The following is a 19808-nucleotide window of genomic DNA, read 5'->3' on the forward strand; positions in this document are numbered from 1 at the left end:
TTTTTCATAGAGAGCACCTATGTACCACATCTTAGTGAATGAGTTGCTCAGCTGTCTGTCCCTCGTGAATTACCATAAACTCCATGACACTGGCCAGGTTTACCTTACTCACCATGTACTCCCCAGCAACCTGGCCAGTGCCCAACACACGGGTGATGCTCAGTAAACATCTTTAAATGTGTGAATGAGTAAATCTATATAAAATTTCTTCTATTCTTCCAGGTTACTAACATTCCTGAAATCCGAATTAACATTTAGTAGGGATAAACTTCTTCTGATATGATCCAAAAGGAATACACACAAAACTCACATCATGCGTAACACAAAAACAGAAAGGCAGCTTACTCACCACAATGAGAGGCTGAAATGTTTCCAAAGCAAATTATTAATGTGAAATTTTCAGGGTTTATAACAAAGGTCAAAAGGAGAAGATACGTATAAGAGAAATGCATTCTTAATTTCAGGTGGCCCCTGAGAACCTTTTATAAAATCTATTTCAGGTTAAATAAAATGAAATCTTGTTACCTTGTCAGAGTGATCTGGAAGGAAGTATAGCCAGCAATGAATGAGGCCAGTCTCGTCAGACTCTGCTTTCCTGACCCGCCAACCCCAACCAGGAGTGCATTTCCCCGAGGAGTACGAATGATGCGTGAGATCTGGAACATGGAAGGGCAAAAGCATCTATCATTCAACATGTAAACATTCCATTTTCTTATTTCTTCTACTTGGCATTTTGGAAGGTGTTGCTTCCTCAAGATCAAGATAGAGAGAGATGCTGGTTGGAGGAATGAGAGCATTGCGGAAATAGAACAGTGTTCAGTAATACTGAAGAGAGGTGGGTCTGTGGGGTGTGCCTTTAGGAAACTAGGGGGAGACCATACAGATAAGCCAGCAGCCAGCCCAGACTGCAGCTTGCTCTGGGTCTTCAAGAAGAGAAATAAAGGAGACTTACAGGTTTCCTTCAGTTTGCCCAACCTAATGCAGTAGGATGGGAAAGAAAACAGACATTTCAAAACAACATGTATTTTTGAAATACAGAAACCACAGTTGATTAGATAATCCTCCACTTTTGAAAAATGACAGTTTACATTGAAGAAAATAAAATTCCCAAAATCTGGCATAGATACAGAATTTTTTTTAAAGAATGAACATAAATACCCTCCTATTATTTGATCAAGACAGTGATACCTAAGATATCTACCAAGAACTGATTATGGATGAACCAGGAGTCCACTCTGTTCCAGTCAGTAGCCCCGGATCACTCCTCCCCAGCACAGTAAAAGTCCATGTTTCTTTGGCTTTTACTGGTATCGAAGGAACTACTTACACCATCAGGCCTCCAATCCCACCTAGAGGAAATTCAGTGCAAAATTCAGTGCAGATTCAGCACAGAGTCTTTCCCTCCTAACTGCAGGCTAAGCCTCAGATATTGCTATAATACCCACTTTTCTCCAGAGCGTGGGCTGGGGGCTCAGAAGGAGTCACTTGCCTGTGGCTGAGAAGATTCCTGGGTAACTCAGGCTGTGCACGCTGCCAAGGTTTTGTTAAACATCCTTCCTCAAGATTCAGAAACAAGCTATGCTCTACTCATATTGACTACTATAGGCTTTTGAATTATTTCTCCCAATTCATTGTGAGTCCCAGGAAATGAAAACCATTTATTTTCCTGTCTCCATGGTGGACCTGAGGACTTGTGAGATAGGGAGGTAACACACCCCTTATTCCAGCCTCCTCCTCACCCTTGCCACATGGTTGTCTCCAAAGTTGTTGTGGGAAGGGGAGGAGTGGGACTGGCAAGAATTCATGGGATTGATGCCAATGTTTATCCGTATTCTTTCCCTGTATTACTTAAAGAGGCACAGAAAATGCAGCTGGGGAGCAACTACGGGCTATATTAGAATGCCCTGTGTCTTCCTTGTTTAACATCTTAACATGGCTTTTGTCATAACCATTCCCTTTGGTTGGTGCTGGTGAATGTATTAAAGGTTTAAATAATTGTTGTTAATTAGGTATTGGGACCCTTTGTCCCAATATCTTTTTTTTTCCTGCAATCGGGTCTATGTCATATTAAATTTTTTTATTCCCAGTTTCTAGCACATATTTGACAAATGAACATATAGATGAACAAACAAAAAGAAGGCTTTAAAAACAGACTCAAAAAACTCATAATCTAGTTAACAGAACTAGGCGGGAACACAATCAAATGAGACCTTCAAAAGGGGCTGTTTTGTCCTATTTATGCAGACTGTGAGAGAGAGAAATTCACTTTTGAATTCCATTAACAAATATTTAAAGATATAATCATGTCCATCTTGCCCTGCAGGTGCTCACACTCTAGCAGGGGACAGAGACCTACAAACGGAAACCTGGTAATAGGTGGTACGTGCTGGGACAGGAATAATGGCAACAGGAGGACAAGAAGCAAAGGAAACAACACTGCTTGCTGGAGGCAAGTCCTAGGTGTGGAGCTGAAATCTGACCTGAATCTTGAAAGATGACTGGAAGTTCATCATGCAGAGAAGGCGACATGCCAGGTGGGAACTAGGCTGAATTTTAAGAAAAGGGAATGGGATGCATGTGCAAAGTCTCAGAGTCAGCAGATGCCCAGAGTATTTCCCGTAGGGGTGGGAACTTCAGGAGTGGGTACAGAAATATCAGGACATGAGGGACCAAAGGATTGCTTTGGGGTGTACTGGGGACTTGGTTCAATTTCAAACGTATCTATCAAGCCTCTCTAGTGTGCCTGTTTCAGCAGCACTCCACCAATGAATGCTGAGGTGAATAAACTGGATGCCCATCCTCGTGCAACTTGTCATACCTTAGGAAAGACAAACATGTAAATAGATCCACCTACACAATGCAGCACCTGCTGGGAATGTGGTATTGGTAAGATGCTCTGAAATCGAGATGTGTTTCATCATAAGAAGTTGTTTTTTCTGGATTACACACTATGCATAGTACAACCCAGGCAGCTGGAATGCTAGGCAGGAACTAGATCACAAAAAAAAACACATGTCAGGGCTTGAACGTTAACCAAAGAGGCAAAAGAGATATTGCAGAAATTTCTCTGTTTAAAAAAAATCCCTATCTTAATTAAGGAAGGAATTAAGAATTATGCTTAGTCTCAAGATCACATCCTGCTTTCCTGCAATTTTATCTTCAGTTCTCTCTCCTGTCTTCAATCATGTCTTATAACTAAGTCACATATTTCAAGACTCAGACCTACATGACACTGAGTTTGGATGTACTATTCACTGAAAGCAAGAGTGTAGAAGAGAGGGTCAACCTAGAAGATAGTGAGGACTGTAGCATTTTAGCTCAAAGTCCAGTCATGAATTCTTTGGTGAATTCCAGACCAGACACATTAGAGGCTCTGAGAGTGAGGCAAAACAATGTCAGGGACCCTGTGCTGAGGCACCCAGGCCTTGAATGTCATGCACACAGTCAAGAAATACTCATCACTCACCATCTGTACTATGAAACACAGAAAAAAAAAGTGCTAAGGAACTACCTCAAGCACAAGACTAACATAAATAACCTCTTCTTCAATTTGAGCTGTTATGAAATCTCAGGCCAATTAGATTTTGTCCCCAGTAGTCAGTCATAAAGTTGCCTTTGATATTACCTATTCAGAAAAAAATGTTTCTCTTTTTTTTCTTCCTTTTAATCATCAAATATGATACAATGTCTATTCTTCCTGAAACACCTAACTCTTACTCAACTATTAATTAGAAGCTACATTTAAAATATTACTTATGTTTGGTTTTGAAAGAACATTTGTGCTTTTAATTCAGTACAGATGTTTCAGGATCTGGAGAATTTAGAGTTTTCAGGCTAAATGCCTCATGCTGGGAGATTCAGCCTCACAAACAAATCCTGTCTTCCTCCCTCTCCTGGACTTACCCCATCCTTGCAGAAATGCCTCCTGCCCACTCTTGCATTTTCATGGGGAGGGTTGATTTGATAACCTCTACAATCTTCTTCATTTCTGAGATTAATTAATTACTAGAGGTGGCAATTTATAATTATGAAATCATACCTCCTAGTTAACTCTAAGCAATGGAAGAAAGCCTCGAAATGTCTTCTTTCTAAGAGGACACATAGTAGTCAGAAGGAGCAATTCACATAAACAACATGAGAATATCAGCAACAAATTTTAATTGGCCTTATCTTCCATCACAGATAAATTAGGTCATATAAGTTTTCAAGTCAATAATATATTTTACTTCCAGCCTTTGAGGATCAACTGCCCTATGCATGGATACTTCAATGACTAATCTGACAGAAAGGAAACGGCTTTCTTGGTGAATTTCATTCCAACAGAATTTTCATCCAACTCAAAGTCAATTGTTTATGCATTATTTCTAATTGTGGTAAAATACATCTAACATAAAACTTACCATCTTAACTATTTTTAAGGGATAGTTTAATGGAATTAAGTGCCTCCACATTGTTGTTCAGCCACCACCACCGTCCATCTCCGAAACCATTTTTATCTCACAAAGCTGAAACTGGAATGTTGAAGCACTCCCCAACTTCCCCTTCCCTCTATCCCTTAGCAATAACTATTCTACTGTTTATCCTGGTGAAGCTGAGTACTCTAGGTACCTCATATAAGTGGAATCATTCAGTAATTTTCTTTTTGTGACTGACTTATTTCACTTAACATAATGTCTTCAAAGTTTTTGCACTATTTTTTATAGTTATCTTTTGCATGATGCAAAGAGAATAAGCAGACACTTTTCCAGTGCTTTGAACTCAGCTGTCAACCACATTGATTCTATGTAGTGAAAATATTGAGCTGGAAGCTATAGAGCAACACTGAATAAAATTATCTTATCACACATTTGAAGTACACACGCTCTGATTTTAAACCTGTATGTGTGACATGTTGCATTCAGTTTAGAAATTAAATTGGAATATAGCACTGTGTTTATTTTTAAAATGAATATCCTCCTAGGAAATGAAAATGAAAAGGAAGGAAAAATTCTGGTGTGAAGCCAAGAGTCTGTCACTTGGGGGAGGTGCTAATAGGCATGGCCACTGACCTTGACTAAGTGGACCATCGCATCCACAAAGAACACCAAATCCATGCCAGCACCACGGACACTCTCATTATGGAGCTGCAGGAACATATTCAAACGCTCCTTCAGGTGATCAAAAGACTCAACTGGCTCATAAACTTTGGGCATCTCCGCATCAGCCTCCTCAGATGTTTCTCCTGGGATTGGGAAGAAGAATCAATTAAGTGTCTTCAACTCACTGGGCTTTACTACTTCCTTCAATGTAAATTAATACACTCACAGCTCTACAATTTAACCCTAAATGTTACTGATTTTCATCTAAATGTCATATTATGGATTTTTATAGAAGCAAACAATACTAAAAGCATTAGAAATGTTGTAATCAATATGCCATCATAGTTCTTTCCTGCCCAGAAGAGGCCAATTTCAAATAATGTTATAAATACTAAATTTAACTTGTATCTATAATTGAAAATTGGTATTTCAAGGATCTTCCCAGAAATATTCTCTAATCATCAAAATGAAGATCAAAAGAAGTAGGAATTTAATATCAAAATCAGCAGCAGAGGTCAAGAATTAAGTGATTTTTTTAATCATAATAAAGAGGTCATTGCATCTGCTCAGGCAACTTTTATAGTTTAGAAATTTTAGATTAGTGGTGAGGACAAAAGTGAATTTTAGAGAATGAAAGTAAAGGGTTGAGAGAAAAAGAATAATGATTTCCTAAATAAATAAATACATTGAATTATTTCACGGGGAAAGTATTAAAATCAATACATTTTTAATTAGAAACATAACACATCAGCTGAACACTTTTCCAACTTTGACTACAAAGCATAACACCAAAGAAAAGGCTACACTAAGCATATGTAAATTCACTGTCAATTAACAGTAACAGGAACAAAAGTAACACACTCATCGAATATACTAATAACAATTTAGAAATTCACTGGGTACTAAGAAAGTGACTGTATCCTCCAAATTCAATACTACATAGTCATTTTCAATTGACCCTGCCCTAGATAACTGTATATTAACCTTTGTATGACAAAGCAAGGAAATTGATTTAACATAATCATTAAGATTAGCCTAGTTGCAAAGCTCTCACTAATTGAATTCCAATAGTCACATCACCATTCCATAAATGTTCAACTCAAGCTTCGAGAAACAAAGTGCTCTGAAGTCACAAAACATTAAGCGTTTGCCTCCAGGTGCCATCCACCCTCAAATGCATTTGTGCTCCTTAAAACTATAATCGAAGTATTTATCTTTCTGAATGAGAGGACATAAAGTTCATAAATTCTAATTGTCTTGCAAATGCTCCTACCTTTACAGCGTTTTTGTATTTGTGTGACTGGATTTAAAATGAAATGTGTCAGCTTCTTTCTGGGGAATGATCCTTCCAACTGCATAGCCAGCAATAAACCTCCTTTTACAATTTTCATTCAGAAACTTGATAGATCACAAACATCCTTATTAAATCTAGTAAGGGGCTGCCTGGTCATTTTCAACCATTTAAAAGATATAAATAGCATGTGTTTAAACATGCCTTTATAAATTTGGAAATTAGCTTAAAATTCGTTCTCAGTGTAGAAGAGGTCATTGAATGAAAGAAAAATATTCTACTTAAGCCCACTTATTTTTAAGGGAAAAAATAATTGGAGTACTACTTCTTTTCACAGGAAAGGATATATATCTCAATTTTTCATAAACCATAACCACAAAAGCTTGCCTCCACATCACCCATCCCTTTCCAATTATAGTCAATGGCTCTCTCAGATAGTTTGAGATCTTTCTTTATAGTTTGAACACTTGGAATGACCCAAAGAATAACAATTATCATTTTTGCTACCTCTCACTCAGCAGTGACTGTGAGCCACAGATCGTCTAAGCCAGTCTGCAGGTAACATTTCATTTATTCCCCACAGTGCCACATGATGCATATATTGCTATTCCCATTTTTATAAATGAGGAGAATGAGGTTCAAGAAAGTCCAGAGACTGCCCTGGCTGGTGTGGCTCAGCAGATTAAGCACCAGCCTGCAAACCAAAGGGCCACTGGTTTGATTCCCAGTCAGGGCACATGCCTGGGTTGCAGGCCAGGTTCCCAGTATGGGGCGTATGAGAAGCAACCAGATGTTGATGCTTCTCTTCCTCTCTTTCTCTCTCCCTTCTCCTCTCTAAAAATAAATTTAAAATGTTTTAAAAATAAAAGAAAGTCCAGAGATTTTCCCAGCTAACGTGCTATGGGTCCCTTCCTCACATCTATCTCTGAGTGACAGCCATCAGTCCTGTGCACTTTCTTCTGCACTATCCTCCCTCCCACCTCTACCTGAAGACCCAAGACTCCCATGAATAAAAACTAGTTAGTCTTTAAACACCATGAATATGCATTTATTCATTCATTCTATATTTACTGGGCACCTCGGATGTCCTGGGTTTATTTCGGTGGTGTTTACTAGGCAAAAATTCAGCATCCCTAAACTGAACCTTCCATCCTCGGATAACCCTTTGGGGAATCTCAAATTCTGCTTCTGCTGAAACAACGTGGGAAAGAAGGGAAAGGGTCATAAATGAACATGTATAAAGGACCCATGGACAAAGCCAAAGGGAGGTAGGTTTGAGGATGGGAGGTGGGTGTGGGTAGGGCAGGGGAAATGGTGGTGGGGAAATGGATACAACTGTTTTCAAACATTAATTTAAAATATCGAAAAAAAATTCTGCTTCAGTAGTTTACCTGTTGCTTCAGGTGCATCCCTCAAGAAATCCACAAAATAAGAGTCAATTCCACAATCTACCAAGAGCGTTTTCTCTTCACCAAGCTCCTCCTCCACCACACTTACTAAAGCCTTATCAAACCAGGCCACATCATCAGACACCGTGAAGCGATCGGCGATCACGCGTTTACATTCATGCTTCCACAGCCTTAGCAGGTCCTGTAGAAAACACAATTAAAACATGTTACCGATGGCCATCATGCCTGAGTTGGGAATTCAAGGTCATAATACTGTAGAGTACCATCCTTCCTGATTTAAGATGCTTTAGAAAGTTAGGGTTAAGATATGTTGCACTTAACTTCATTTCATATTCATCTCATTCAATAATATTAAACAGAAAGTAGTGTCATTTTCAGCCTTTAAATTAAAATGAAAACATCTCTAGACAAAATACTAAAATCATTCTGATCAACCAACAAACTAATAATCTATGTGAACGTCTTATGTTTATGATAAATGAATCTGTTTTGATAAGATGCCTGCATCCATTTGGACAGAACATAACAGAAAATGCAGTATATAAACAACTCTCACTTATACAGTTGAGATATTACAAGGGTATATTTCCTTAACACAATGTGAAGGTAATTTGTGGCAAAAAAAATGAGTTATCAGAAGAAGGCAATTGCCTAGTCTAGATAATTCAAGGCCAAAAGTTAACTGGAAATAAAGGAAATCAATTGTTCAATACACCTGTTCCTGCAGCAAGAATAACAAATGCTTGCCAATGCTCATTATTTAACGTGAAAGACTGGTGGAAATTTCTTAACTTGATAACATTGTACAAGTAAGAAGGGTTTTAAGCTATTGTATTTCTAATGATAAAATGCTATTTAGTTGCCAGAGTCTAAAACGAGTATAATGAAATATATTCAAAGATTCAATTAAAACAAAAGTTCTTGATAAAACCAATTGCTAAAACTATTTATGCTGATTTAAAATAAATACCAAAAATGGCTACTCAAAAAGTAATACTGGAGAACTGTATTCCATTGTGCCATTAATTTATCGATAACCTTGAGGGAAAATCAAGGTAAAATGTTCATTGCTGTTAAAGTGACTTTCATTTCTCTGTAACAGAGAGTGAGTTTTCACCAAAATGGTTTGCCTGGGAGTCAGATCCCTACTTTGTGAGCATCTGGGCAAAGGTTTTTCTTTAAATAGTCAACACGATGTGCCCAGTGACAGTTCAGTTGATATCTGTCTCTGCTCGTTTATGTGGAGAAGTCCCCCAAAGCCCCTTTGCTTAACTTTGGTTCGACAAAAGGCTGAAAGAGAGGCCAAGGTTGCCTCAGCCTGAGCCCACCAGCCATGCTTTGGTTCCTTGTTCCAAGAGAATTTTTTAATGCTAGGAACTGTTATTTTCATGCATATACACAAATGTTCATTTTTCTGGCAAATGAACTTTCTACTGTTCTGCCTCTTTTCAATTTTACCAATACATAATTCTTTCCATGCATTTAGTTATATGGAAAGATCATAAATGAGTAACAAAATGGCTTCTTTTTTCAATTTTGAGTATTTATAAAGATAAGTACTTTTTTAAAAAGCTTCTTTTTTAATATTTATTTATTTATTTTTAGACAGGGAAGGGAGGGAGAAAGAGAGAGAGAGAGAAACATCAATGTGCGGTTGCTGGGGGTTATGGCCTGCAACCCAGGCATGTACCCTGGCTGGGAATCGAACCTGTGACACTTTGGTTCGCAGCCTGCACTCAACCCACTGAGCTACGCCAGCCAGGGCTTAAGATAAGTGCTTTTAAGTTAAAATATCACATTTAAAATGTGAAAACTACTATTTAATAAATTCAATAGTGATCAGTTCCATTATTTAGTATGAGAAAAATACCTTATGATGGGAAAAATAAAAACAATTGTTTCTTTTACTCTTTAATAGAAAATAACTATGAATGCCATTTCCTTAAACATAAACTTAATTTAAGTAGAATTTTTAAATGAAATTTTCTAATATACTTTTTTCCTTATGTTAGTTGAAAAGCAGGAAAAGAAAGAATATCTGTACTAAAACATCTCGAAACATTTTCATAATTCTACTAAAAATTACAATACTAAGACTTTTTTTTAAAGACTATTTATTTTTAGAGAGAGCAGAAGAGAGGGAGAAAGCAAAGGAGTGAAACATCTATGTGAAAGAGAAACATCAATCAGTTCCCTTTTACACACCCTCAACCAGGGGCCAAGCCCAAAACCCAGGCATATGCCCTAATCAGGACTGGAATTGGCAACCCTTCAGTCTGTAGGACAATGTTCAACCCATTGAGCCACACCAGTCAGGGCACTAAGACTATTTAGTGTGCATGGTAAATAACAATGTTATTTGTTTTTCTTTCTTATTTATTACTTACATCTGGTTCCTTGATAACCTCTGACGTAGTATTATTCAGCATTCCCTGCCAGATCCTAGAAAGATCTCGGAGATTAAATACATAATGGAATTTTGCAGGGGTAGGGAGCATTTTAATCTTAGTCATCTGCCATAGCCGGCGTGTCAGGGGAACCAACTTAGTCACTGAATCTCTCACTTCTTCTGAGAAACCCCTTTGGATACAGTAGTAGCCCATCCCAATCACACCTGAGATGGGAGAAAAGGCATAACATTTTTACTGACCGCTCAAATCAACTAAATTAAAATGAAAAACATTATAATGCAGAGTTTGTGCAAATAGTTACACATTTTAATATATAACTGCATATTAAGGAAATTTATAGTATGTTCTTTTGTTTTTTAAAACCTAAAAAATAGATATAAGTTCAATTAAGTTAGTATTTCACTCAAATACTGAAAAGGTAAGAAATGCTCCTGAAACTCAAGCTAAACTACCGTATTTTGCCATGTATATTGCACACTTTTTTGCCCAAATTTTTAGGAAAATAAGGATGTACATTATACACGAATAACTAATTCCATATCTTTATAAATGTTTGTAGTTTTTTATTTATGCTTATGTGTTAAAAGTGTAACTCTAGAAAGCAATAACAATATCCAAATGCAAAATACTACTCTGGAATACGATAATCAGTTTTGTTTCTAAATATAAATAAATAATTGAATTAACAAACTAAAATGAAAGATTTTTGATTTTTTTTCCTGAAAGTTTGGGCCAAAAACATGACTGTGCATTATACATGCTAAAATACAGTGACTCAATATTGTCAAATGAGTAAACTGATAAATATATAAAGATGCCTTACAAAAAAGATAAAAGGGGGGATTTCATGAATGCTCTAAGATTTCCCCATTCTTTTTTTTTTACATGTAGGTAGTTTCTATTACTTTTTATTTTACATTTTTCAATTTTTATTGTATTTTTTCCATTACCATCTAGCCCCCTTATATCTATCTCCCTGCCCCCTCTGCAATCACCACACTGTTGTCGGTGCCCATGAGTCCTTTTTCCTTTCTGCTCAAGCTCTCCGCCCCAACCTTCACCCCCCACTAGCTGTCATCTGCTCTCCATCTATGAGTGAGCATCTATGTTGCTTGTTAGTTCAGTTCATTCATTACATTCCACACATGAGTGAGATCACTCTGACTGGTTTACTTCACTTAGCATAATGTTCTCCAGGTCCATTCTTCTGTTGCATTTCCATGCATTATAAAACATTTTAATTTACCTTATATGTAAAACTTTCCAGGCCAAAAAAAAAGATAATTAAAAGTTAACACTCATTGTTTCTGGTCCATTTTACTTTTCCAAGTTTAGATAATTCACATAGCATTTGGTTTCCAAACCTTTGCCCACTGCTGTGATTGAAGGCAGGCACTGCCCAGGGTGTGAAGTTGACATTTTAGTCTGCCAGAAATTAATTAGGATGATCCTAATGAGTTTTTTCCTCAGTATCAAGTTCAGAAATGCTAAATTAATGCCTAACACAAATGACATAACACATTCTTTTTCTGCAAAGAGTAATTCGAAAATCAGTTATGTCAGTTACTACTCAGTTAAATAACTATGGTTACCTACTGGGTTTGTGTTTCTTCAACAAATTATTTCTGAAATACTCCACAGTTAACCAATCAATAACCTATTACTCTACCAATTACTCTGAAGGTCCAACTATGACCAAGCTCAGTGCCAAATTGTTTCTGTGCAAAATTATTTTGGGAGGCCAGAATCATCAAATAAGCTTGTTGAAGTATCAGCTACATAAACTTTTTGGCATGGTATTGTATCAATCCAGGCTTTAAATATGTGCATCCATGAGAAAATTATCTCATTGTATTAAGTCTTTCTATAAACAAAATACATTACTTGAGAGTGATAAAGACAGCAGATGGAGAAGCCACCCAGTGCTTCCTCTGTGCTGACCTCTGAAAGTACATTTTCTCACTGGAACACAAGGAAGTGTTCTTCCCTTCCCAAGCCCCATCAACACTCATCTTACCGAAGATCTTGTCCATGGAAGCATCGGAGGGCAGCGTGCAGTTGAAGATAGAGAACTGCCTCTTGAGTCTTTGGGGTATATCACTGCGCCCGCCCCCGGGGTGGATCATGGCTGCCAAAACCTGGATGTCCACAATGCTGGTAAACTCGCCAGGCTTCTCGAGGTTATAAAAGCCATTCTGCTCCATTAGCTGTCGCACTATCTCATTAGTAACCTGAGAAAGGCAACTTTCAGAATTAAAATGTCACTCCTTTATATTCCAGAACTGAACATCTTGAGTGCTTCAAATTAATGGACTTGATGGGCATTCAGAAATTGTATGTTGGAAAGTTAGAAAAATTTTTATTCATCCTAGGATGAATCAGTGTTGAATTAAAGCAAGTGCACAGCAGAATCAATATACCTGGTCTCCCCACTCATTGATGATGGGCATATTCACATCATCAATAAACACAGTCATCTTCTTTCCTGCAGGAGGGCCATATGTTGTGCCCATGCGTTTATCCATGTAACTCTCTATTGTCCTCTGTTAAATGAGAAAGGAGACAGAAATGTCTGTGAAAATATCTGCTAAAATATGGCCAATTATTTTAAATATTCAGGGACACCTGAACTGATAGGAATTACTCGGGAAAAAATCCAAAGTCTTCTTAATTCTGGAGAGCAGAGTATAAAGCCCCTAAATTATCTTGATAATGTTTACAGTCTGAAAATCTAACTTAATTTAGGAGTAAATCAAATTCTAATCAATGTAAATTTTGAATGGGATAGGACTCTTCAGTCCATTTTGACAGATTCACTTTTGTCTTACTCTGTCTATGTTGATGAGACTCCAACCTCCAACCCCCATTATTCAAAGGGCCCAGCCCTTACAATCAGGGACAAAGCTAATCAGGGCTACTATTCAAGAAGATTCTTAGGCCTGTGCTCAGAGCTGCACAGCCTGCTGGCGTCTGAAGATGGCTCTCCTTCCACCGGGAAGGCTGCCAGCTGGCTTCTGCAGCCTGACACAGTCCAGACTCACTGCTTTGGGGCAGATGCAATCACTCCAAATCACTTCTCATCCTGAGACAAAACAACAACACCCACTCGTGTCTCCTCTCTCATTGCTACATTCTGAGCTTAGGTGGCACAGGAGACTACACTACACTCTATAAAAACACTTTCCTAGCAATATGAAAAAGAACATTAAAACTGACAAGAGTAATACAATGCTATATGTCAATTATGCTTGAATTTAAAAAAAAACTGACAGAAGGAGTATTGGAAGGGGTAAGAGGGAAATAGGAGAGGAATCTAGATTACTGACTATGATATCATTTCCCTGGTAGTACAATGTAGTTTGTAAATTAATCAGTCATTTAAAATGTATGCACTAAGTAAGCAGAGCAAGCCCCGCAAAGAAAACAGAAAGGGCGGTGCAGTTCTGAAGCTCTCTCTTAAAGACCTCATTGCATTCCCACCACTATACAGATCCTTGATTTTAAGTCATAATAAAGATAATGCATAAATATAGGAGAAAATGGAGGTATAGTGACATAAAATGCATTCTCTTCCTGGCCAAAAAAAAGTTTTCTCTTACTACATGATAAGCAAACTGGTAAAAAAAAAAAATCACTTCAATATCCAAGATACAACCACAAAATAAGGCAAAGATATAGCAAAAAATCTATTCATCTGTCCCTGGAAATCTCCACAGTTTATTAATTTCAAATTTTAAGTTTCCATCCTCATTTTAATAAATAATAGCAAAAGATATGAAAAATTTTCACCATTTTTAAGTAGAAAGAGATATAAATATATCACAACTCATGCAATTGAAAAACAAATCTCCCATGACAACAGTGCAATGGCAAAGAGAATTTTATATTCCATGACATAAAAGCAAACTGCTGGAAGTAATGAACTAGGCTAAATTTAGCTCTGCTTTCCAATGAATTTAAATGCATAAGGCAATTAATAATCTCCTGACACCTCCCTATGGCACTAAAGCTTTCCAGATATTCTCATGTCTATTAGTGAGAACTCACAGGCACATGAAGATTTCATTATCTCTTGGGGGAGGGGGCCTTCTAAGAGCTGAAAGCCATAAGTGGACTAGGTGAGATAATTTGAAGCAATGGCCACATACCTGCACTTTCTTTCCCTTCGTTATGACCCTCATTTCTTTGAAATAGCAGGACATTACAAGTAAGTTATATATATATATCATAAAAAACTAATTTGACAAAAACAGAAACAAAGTAGGGAGAAAAGTTAAATAGCCTGTGAATCTGACATTGAGAGTTCTTCCTTTTTTTTAGAATTGCTGCCCAATAAATAGTTACCTAATAAATCTGAAGTTCGGTGGGACCTCCTGAAACACAGTAATTGTGTGTTCTACTCCATCACATACCTACTCGGGAATATTTGGGAAAACCATATACTTGGACCTGTATCTCCAATGGGACTTCCCCACTCAGATGATCCACAGCATCACAAAATCAACATATCTAAACATAAACGCCTGTTATTCACCCCAAAGTCTGCACCCCCTCCTGGGTGTTCATTTCCAGGATAGGCCCCAACTACCTAATTGTCCACATCCAACATTGATACATTACTTCTATTATAATTTCAATATTGCCTTTTAATGTATCTCCTCCTCTCCTCTCTGAATATGCCCTAGGTCAGTTATTTGTCTTTCCAATGGGGATTAATGTCACAACCACTTAAATTGCCTTCCTACCCTCCTTCAAGCAGTACTAGAAGGTTCTTTATGTCATTTACAGTCTGTATTGTGTGATTTATAATTGTATCTAGAGTTCTCTGTCTCCCTAAAGAATCAACCTAAAGAATTACTGACCATTTTTGTAGTATTCTGCCACCCACATTCTCCATGATCTTCTTGATCTCTGTTTCCACCTCATCCACAGTTTCGGTGATATAAACGATAGTCCAGTTAATAAAAACAGGTATACTAGTTTATTTCATTACTGTCTGTCACCTCTGCTAGAATATAAGGAGGTCAGGCACCTTGTATCTTACTCATCATTGCATCCTCAGTGTCTAGAAGGGTATCTGGTATAATGTATTTATCAGAAAATATTTGATACATAGAGAAATAAAGACAAGAAAACTAGAAGTCATTTTTAACCTCTTTTCTCTCTGTTCTATCCCTCTCCTCCAACAACATCCACTCAGCCTGTCGGTTCTGCTTTCTAACCACAACTCTCTTGATCCAGCCCAACCTCCCTCCTGAGGAATTACTGCAACCATCTCCTCTCGGGTCCCTCCGAGTGCAGCCACGTCTCCTCCACCTTCTTCTCCACTCTGCAGCCAGCACGAACTTCCTCAGGGGCCATGGAACCCTGCTCAGTACTCCCAAGGTTCCTGTTAACACTTACAGGGAACTCCATCATGCACCCTGCTTTTACCTCTCCAGGGTCATTCTAAATACTCGGTCTCTTTGCTCCAGCCTTCAAGGTTCATTCATATTCAATAAAACACATACCATGGAATGATGCTCACCGCACAGGCTGGTTTACAGTGTTCCTTATGAGATCCTTATTTACATGTTCCAAAGTAACCATCTCTGAGCCAAAAAATCTCTCAGGGTCAGCATTAGCCAAACACAATTTCTGAAATATTGATGTAGAGGAATGATCTTCCATAAAAGTCCCTTCCCTCAACCTAGGTATTCATTTTTAAAAACTGAAGTCTAAGCAAAAGCCTGGAGTAAATGAATTTTATACTGTCCTCAGAGAATAAACAAAAAATTTTACCTCAAAATCAGAGAAGGGTCGACATGACATCATCTTAAGCAATTTGTAGAACCCAAAAAGGACCCTGTCTTGTCTATCTCACACAGATGGAAAACCAGGCTAACCCAGTTATGACAGTGGTATTTTAAGAAACAAAAGCTAGGTAGTTGGTGATTCAAAAGGACTTAGCAATGGGGGTAAGGAAAGCTGCCCCTCAGCATTCTAAGCTAGAAGCCCTAAAACTAGCATTCCTAGGTAACTCAATTTTCTCAACTAATTTCTTAACAGATAATTCAGGCTCTATAATTCCTAAAAATTAGTATAATATAAATACTAAATTCCATCAGGTAATGGTCAACCCTTTCATTAGACTAGCTTTTGCAGTCCCCTGAAGAAACCAATCCCCTCTTCCTCTGGGCTCTACAACGCTTAGATTACACCATAAGTAGCTGTACTTGCTTGTGCACGCGTCTATTTCCCCCATCAGACGGAGAGAGAAGCGTTGCAGGGGTGGGGTACTGGCAGGGCCATGTACTGTTGAGGAGGTTGTGCATTGCCCAGTTTTGGGAATTACCATCCACACAACTGTCCCTGTGAATGGGACATGGCACAAATCTGTGTCACCTGCGCGGCCTTATTCAATAGCTCTGACAGGATTTAAGTCAGAAAAAAGGGGTGAGCTGCTATTTATCCCACTTATTAGCACTGTCATTTGATACAAGTCATTTAGTATTTCTAAATCACAGCTCAGAAGTTGGAGTGTATGTAAAAATACATAAATCATATATGTACATATGTGTATATATGAGTATTATCTATAAATGGTATTATATATGAAAGCACTTAGTGAGCTTAATACATTATTTTAAAAGGATATTTTATTATTACTGTATGTATTTCTATATATCAGCACCTGAATCATTGTCTATACATATTATGTCTAATTAAATTGCAATATAAAATATACTTAAGCTTCCATTTATCTGCTATTTAGCTAAAATATAAAGATGGAGAGTTTATGCTCTTTATTAAGAAATCTACTGCCTAGCTTTCAGTGGTGACAACCTCCCCACAACAACATGCCTCTCACTAAGGACCTCCTTCATCCCTCACCAGAAGAGGAGAACAGGGAACACCAGAAGAAGCACCTGTGCAGAACCCCAGTCCCTGCTTCCTGGGTGTGACATGCCCAGGATGCTGTAAAATAGCCATGTCTCTATCCACGCACAGACGGTAGTTCTGAATGTGGCCGCCCCACAGTCCTCCACCAGCCCACAGGAGGGGCAGCAAGGCTTCCGGGGGGTGCTCCGTCCCAAGGAAGCAGCACTCACCGCACCTGACTCCAGGTGAGCAGGGAACCATCCGATAAACACATTTTGGATACAAAGTGAAAGAAATCTACCACTTAAATAAGTTCTTCCCATTTTATTATAATTCATCCAAACCAAATGAAAACAGTCTTACATCAGTTAAGTTTAAAAGTACTATTATAAAAACAGTACAGTATAAATAGTAAAATGATATCTAAAACAACATGAAAATGCAATAGTGCATAACTAGAAGCTAAAAGTAAAACAAATGCACTAAGTAATACATCAATTATGTGAAGATTAACATGCATAAAGAAAAGCCATTGGAAGGAGGATATGGGTGGACTGGAAAATAAATACTCTAATCTCCCTCCCCCTTAGTGCATTAACATTAGCAGTAAAACCTGACATTTTTAGAGAACTTTTTCTCATTTTTACCATTAGAAAATACTGTCAAATAATCTCCGGTTCTCCTCTGCAAACTGGTCTTCCAGCTGCACTCTGAGGAGTCAGTCAAAGGAATGTCCTGCGCCTGCAGGGATCCCTGCAGGAAGCAAGCGCACGGCTGGAAGGGGCTTCAGGAGCCCAGCTCCAATTCCACCACAGCAAATCTCTGGCCCCTTGTTTTGTACCTTAGTCTTCTGCATAAGATTTCATTTAAAAACGAGGTTCTGAGTCTAGGGAAAAAAGTGTGGAATTTCCTTACTGGCTCTATGATTCTCAATTTTTTTTAAATATTTTACTTATTTATTTTTAGAGTGAAGGGAAGAGAAGGAGACAGAGAGGAAGAGAAACACCATTGTGCAAGAGAGAAGCAGTTGCCTCTTATACACCCCCAAACGGGGACCTGGCCCTCAATCCAGGCATGTGCCCTGACTGGGAATCAAACCAGAGACCTTTTGGTTCAAAGGCCCACACTCAATCCACTGAGCCATACCAGCCAAGGCTGATTCTCATTTGTTAAAAAACAAAACTTATTGCTATGACCATTTATAAGATAACCATTTATAAGACAACTTCTATTCAAAAATGTTATAATTATATTTAGAAGAGACAAATTCAGAATTCAGAAATTATCTTAAGAAACTTTCACTTTCTTAGCTCTCTGTTTTGTTTAAAATTTGAAAGATATGTATGGATTACTTCCAAAAATAAAAAATACATTAAAACAACATTTGTTTTGGAAAAAAAATGAGACATCTATTTTGAAACACTAACTGAACTCCCTTCAACAAAGAACAGGGTGAACCACACACATTTTTTGCCCAAAGCACACACTTTTGGTAGTGACAGGGATGCCATTAATTATGGATCTCATGCAACGGAAGTAAAGCAGACTGTCCCAGGCAGAGAGGGACATACAGTCAGTCCTCCCACTGATGAAAGATACGGAAGTGACACCGCGGTGCAAACCAAGGAAAGCCTGACGAAAACAACCTGCCAAGGAACAGACACGTGTCCTTGAAGGGACTGTGTGCTAACCGAGTTCACACGAGATGATTAGACGTTATCTATTTTCTCATCTCGAATTCCAGCTTCGTCTGCATCCAGACGAGTGGGAGATACACAGACAAACGTTCAGCTCCAGCAGCCCTTGTTTAGCATAAAAGGCTGAAAATTATAATGTGAAAATTAATTATAGGAGTCGGGCTAATTGAAAGCTTTCTAAAACTAATGACTCCAACTTAATCGAAAGCTTGGAAGCTCAGCAGTTAAAAGAGGCACTAAACAGGGTAGATGATCCTACAATGCTTCTGAACAGAAAATGAAACAATGAATTATTGATGCCACCTTCCACACTGAAGGACGGGAGAGAACTGGGCTAATGTAGTTGTGACTCAGGTAACAAAACCTGAAAAAACATATTTTTGTTACTGTTGTTTTAAAAGTCTGCTTTATAATTCTAATTATCATACTGCAATATGGGACCACTGCTAGTAATTTATGAATTTGTATATCAATAAAGAGGTTGCTTTCTAGATAACGTATGCCTTTATATTCCAGGAAATAAATATCTTACATTAAACAAATACATACCACAGATCTTTATCACCGTAAAGGGGTAAATATCACCAACAACAGTTACTAACAAAAATACAGTGATCAGGTCTTATTCTATACTAACAACTGTGGCTGGCCTTCTCCCCAGTTCCTAGGAGAAAGCCTTTAAACCATGGAATTTCCTGAGTAACAGGAACTTGTCATTCACAGGGGGTCCCTCAGACCATGTATGCCAGAAAATCCCTGTGAAGGTTGGGGCTTTGAAGTACACATTATCAGCTGACCTCCTTGGATGGGAGAAGACTTGGAGATTGAGTTCAATCACGTCGTCAGTATTTCTATCAATCATGCCTATTTAATGAAACCCCAATAAAAACTCTGGACACAATACTTCAGGTGAGCTTTCAGATTGCTGGTATATACCATGTGGCTGGAGGGTAGCACATTCTGAGAACACAGGAGATTAGCGTTTGAGACTCTCAAACTTTAACCTATGCAGTCCTTCTTTTAGCTGATCCTGAGTCATACCATTTATACTAAAATTGTAA

At 38.0% G+C, this 19808-nt stretch overlaps 1 protein-coding gene across 1 annotated transcript in view; it reads right to left on the reverse strand.

The window, feature by feature from the left end:
• DNAH5 (dynein axonemal heavy chain 5) overlaps positions 1 to 19808 on the reverse strand; it is a 196427-nt gene that overhangs the window by 72623 nt on the left and 103996 nt on the right. Inside the window, 6 exon segments of the mRNA XM_045847800.1 lie at positions 526 to 656; positions 5049 to 5221; positions 7761 to 7959; positions 10166 to 10392; positions 12207 to 12420; positions 12610 to 12732. Coding sequence (XP_045703756.1) covers positions 526 to 656; positions 5049 to 5221; positions 7761 to 7959; positions 10166 to 10392; positions 12207 to 12420; positions 12610 to 12732 — 1067 coding nt within the window.

This window comes from Phyllostomus hastatus, unplaced genomic scaffold (genome assembly GCF_019186645.2).
Source record: "Phyllostomus hastatus isolate PE091 unplaced genomic scaffold, TTU_PhHast_1.1 phas_contig_58, whole genome shotgun sequence".
NCBI classification, from domain to species: domain Eukaryota; kingdom Metazoa; phylum Chordata; class Mammalia; order Chiroptera; family Phyllostomidae; genus Phyllostomus; species Phyllostomus hastatus.